Source organism: Castor canadensis, chromosome 7, assembly GCF_047511655.1.
Source record: "Castor canadensis chromosome 7, mCasCan1.hap1v2, whole genome shotgun sequence".
Lineage (NCBI taxonomy): Eukaryota > Metazoa > Chordata > Mammalia > Rodentia > Castoridae > Castor > Castor canadensis.
Window position 1 is genome coordinate 154,699,785 of NC_133392.1, and position 3,536 is coordinate 154,703,320.

The 3,536-nt window shown below is 50.9% G+C and overlaps 1 protein-coding gene across 1 annotated transcript; it reads left to right on the top strand.

Moving 5' to 3' along the window:
• The first annotated feature begins 1,190 nt into the window (after window positions 1–1,190).
• Window positions 1,191–2,999, top strand: Nppa (natriuretic peptide A). Its single transcript, XM_020181637.2, has 3 exons — window positions 1,191–1,753; window positions 1,877–2,203; window positions 2,711–2,999. The coding sequence occupies exons 1-3, from the start codon at window positions 1,646–1,648 to the stop codon at window positions 2,720–2,722; spliced, it is 447 nt and encodes a 148-aa protein (XP_020037226.1). The 5' UTR covers window positions 1,191–1,645; the 3' UTR covers window positions 2,723–2,999.
• Window positions 3,000–3,536: the final 537 nt, after the last annotated feature.

Genomic DNA, 3,536 nt, shown 5'->3' on the forward strand with positions numbered 1-3,536 from the left:
CTCAGGGCATCTGAGAGATGGGGTATGGGGTTCTCACTGGGGAATGCACCCACAGGGTGCAGAGGCAGGTATGTGTAAAGGGGTTTAACGATATGGGCCTTTATGTTGGGACTGGGATCCAGTCCTGGCTCTGCCACTTCGGAACTCAGGAAACTTGGGCAAATGTCATAACCTCCTGATCTCAATTCTGTCCCTCAATCAATAGGAACAATAGTATCTACTCCTGGGGGTGTGTGACAGTGAGGTCATCCACACACAGCTCTCAGCACAGTGGTCATTTTTAAGTGACCAGTTATATCCCATTGTCACAAAGCACAGCCCACTCAAACATATGCTCCCAGTCTCAGCTCTGCTGAGCCCTGCACCTGCCCTGAGTGGGGGGCAAGGCAGCTTTTACATTTTCCAGATGAGGAAAATAAGGCCTCAAAGATGTACACAGCTGGTTTATTTGGAGCCACAATGGCGCTCTCTCCCCGCAGTGGACATTGTGTTGAATGGTACACTAAGGTTGAATTTGGGGCTTAGCTCATGAGAAGTGGACAGCCTCACTGACCATTCATTCTCCAGGGTGGACCGGGGGATCCAGGCCTTCATGACTCAGTTACTTGCTGGTCTTAGAGGACATTAAGGGGAACTGTGTATGCCACTTGCTCTTCAACCTCCTTGCCTCCATCAGCCAGCTCATCACTGACGCTCCCCGGGGAAGAGTAAGGCAATTACATGGTTTAAACTCAGAGTGTGAGTTTCTATAAGCAGTGAAGACAAGGGATGAAAGTGGCTGCATCTGTTAGGGCTGTCCCCTCAACACCTTGGAGGGGCATCTTGGGGGAGGTGAAAGAGGAGGAGCTTTGGAAAGAACATTCTGCTTCCCCTAACTTTTCATGGTGTTTGTACTTAGGAGCTGAATTCTTGGGACCTTCATCACATTGGCTTCCTGGCTGACTTAATACTCTAAAAAATGACTGTCTTTCACCTGACTGCTGAGCAGGACAGCCAGGGGTGAGGGGGTGGGGAGCTGTCTGGAGCCAGAGTTCCGCCCATGAGGCTGATGAATCAGGTGTGAGGCCAACTCCAGCATCTGCTCTCCCTCCCAGAGCCTCCCCTCCGGCCGCCTGCCATTTCCTCCTCTCCGCCCTTATTTGGAGCCCCTGACAGCTGAGCCACAAACAGAATGGGGGAGCTGGGCGCCGGCCAGCCGTCACCCTCTGCTTCCCCGCGTGGGTCCCGTTGCTAAGGAGAAAGAATCCTGAGGCACGGTGGGATGATAACTGAGGACTCTTTTTTGCTCTTCTCACACCTTTGAAGTGGGGGCCTCTTGAAGCAAATCAGCAAGAATGTGACTCTTGCAGCCGAGGGTCTGGGGGGCTGCTGGGGCTGCTCAAGGCAGAGGGGCTGTGACAAGCTCTGCTGGACTGATAACTTTAAAAGGGCATCTTCTGCTGGCTCCTCACTCCGCTGCTTTATCGCTGCAAGTGACAGAATGGGGAGGGTTCTAGTGCCCCTGCACTCTCAGGGAGCTGGGGGGCTATAAAACGGGAGGCGCTGGGCAGCTGGGAGACAGTAACGGACAAAGGCTGAGAGAGAGAAGGCAGAGAGGGACAACAAGAGGCAGCAAGCACCACATCGCTTCCTGACCAAGGCCAGCATGGGCTCCTTCTCCATCACCATGAGCCTCCTCCTCTTCCTGGCCTTTCAGCTTCCAGACCAAACTGGAGCCAATCCTGTGTCCAATGCAGACCTGATGGATTTCAAGGTAGGGCTGATGGTGGGGGTGGAGCACAGACAGGGACAGGGTACTTTCTGGTACAAGGCTTCTTCTCCCTTTTCTCTAAGTCAGTGAGAACTCTCTCTTTCCCTATATTTTCCTTTTGCAAAGAATTTGCTGGACCATTTGGAGGAGAAGATGCCTTTTGGAGACGAGGCTGTGGCCCCACAAGTCCTAAGCGAGCAGAATGATGAAGTGGGGGCAGCTCTCAGCTCCCTCCCTGAGATGCCTCCCTGGACTGGGGAGGTCAGCCCATCTCAGAGAGATGGGGGTGCCCTTGGGAGGAGCCCCTGGGACTCCTCCGATCGATCTACCCTCCTAAAGAGCAAACTGAGGGCATTGCTCACTGCCCCTCGGAGCCTGAGGAGGTCCAGCTGCTTTGGGGGCAGGATTGACAGGATCGGGGCCCAGAGTGGACTGGGCTGCAACAGCTTCCGGGTAAGAGGAGCTGGGGATGGAAATGGGACAGGGAGAAAGAAAACTGTGGTTTTGTTGAGGTTCAAACCGTGTCAAAGAACAGTACCAGGGTACATCTTTGGCAGGAAAGGGACCAAGGTAGAAGGTTGTTCCTTCTGAGATTTCTGTCCTATCTTGATGGATATCCTACAAGTCTTAGGACAACACCATCATCCTCAGCTGCAGCCTGCTGAGAAAATGCTTTTAAAAAAATTATATTAAAATACAGGGCCCGAGTCATCTTTGCTAATTGGTAGCTCAGGCTCCTCCCCACAATTGCAAGATCCTGACAGATTTAAATGAAATGGACAAGGAGTGCCCTTATGAGTGCTAATAACATAAAACTCAGAGGGTCAGTGGGCTGGAGTGGGGGCAGGAGTGGAGTGCCTGTTGGTCAGAGGTCAAGCTAAGAGGTTTGGCACAGTCGTAGGAAGCTGACTCTGTCAGTGGAGCAAGGTCACCAAACCAAGTATGTTTTTCTCTTTGTAGTACCGAAGATAACAGCCAGGGAAGAAAAAGTGACCAGTGAGAACTTCATCCCCTGGGATCTCACACAGCTTGTGTCATCTCATTGCCACGGGGTGATGAGCGCCCTCTTGGAGCTGCAGCTTCCCATCAACATCTCTCACATTCTATGCTAAATGCAGATAAAGTGGTTTAATTGTGGCTTCCCCGCCTCTCCCAGCCCATGCATTAAGGTAGATCTCTTTCACCTGTTACTGAAAACGATTGGAAAAAAAAAAAAGAATAAACTTCAGCACCATGGACAGAAGCAAAAGTCTGAGTTGGTGTCATTTCTTTCATTTCTGGGGGGAAGAAAAGCCAGCTCAGAACTGGGGGCATAGCTCAAGTGGTAGAGTGCAGGTCTAGCAAGTGCAAAGCCCTGAGTTCAACCCCATATGCAGAAAAGAAAGAGAACTCAGCCCTGTTTCCTTTGTCATTTTACCCTTTGTCAGATAAAAGAACACTTGGTTTCTTGTTTCTTCCCTCCCTCCCTCCTTCCCTCCCTTCCTCCTTCCTTCGTTCCTTTCTCTTCTGTTTTTCTTATTAAAAAACAGTATCTTAGGCGGGTGCTGGTGGCTCCCACCTGTAATTCTAGCTACTCAGGAAGCAGAGATCAAGAGGATCAAAGTTCAAAGCCAGCCCGGGCAAATAGTTTGTGAGAACCTATCTCGAAAAAATTCTTCACCAAAAAGGGGCTGGTGGGAGTGACTCAAGGTATAAGCCCTGAGTTCAAACCTCAGCACCACAAAAAAAAAAAAAAAAGACAGTATCTTGCCCAGGCTGGCCTTAAACTCACAATCCTCCTGCCTCT

Bases quoted from the DNA above. Each gene is read 5' to 3' on its own strand.
- Nppa (XM_020181637.2), top strand. From the start codon at position 1,646: ATGGGCTCCTTCTCCATCACCATGAGCCTCCTCCTCTTCCTGGCCTTT. The intron at 1,754-1,876 runs GTAGGGCTGATG...CCTTTTGCAAAG, and splicing joins CAGACCTGATGGATTTCAAG to AATTTGCTGGACCATTTGGA.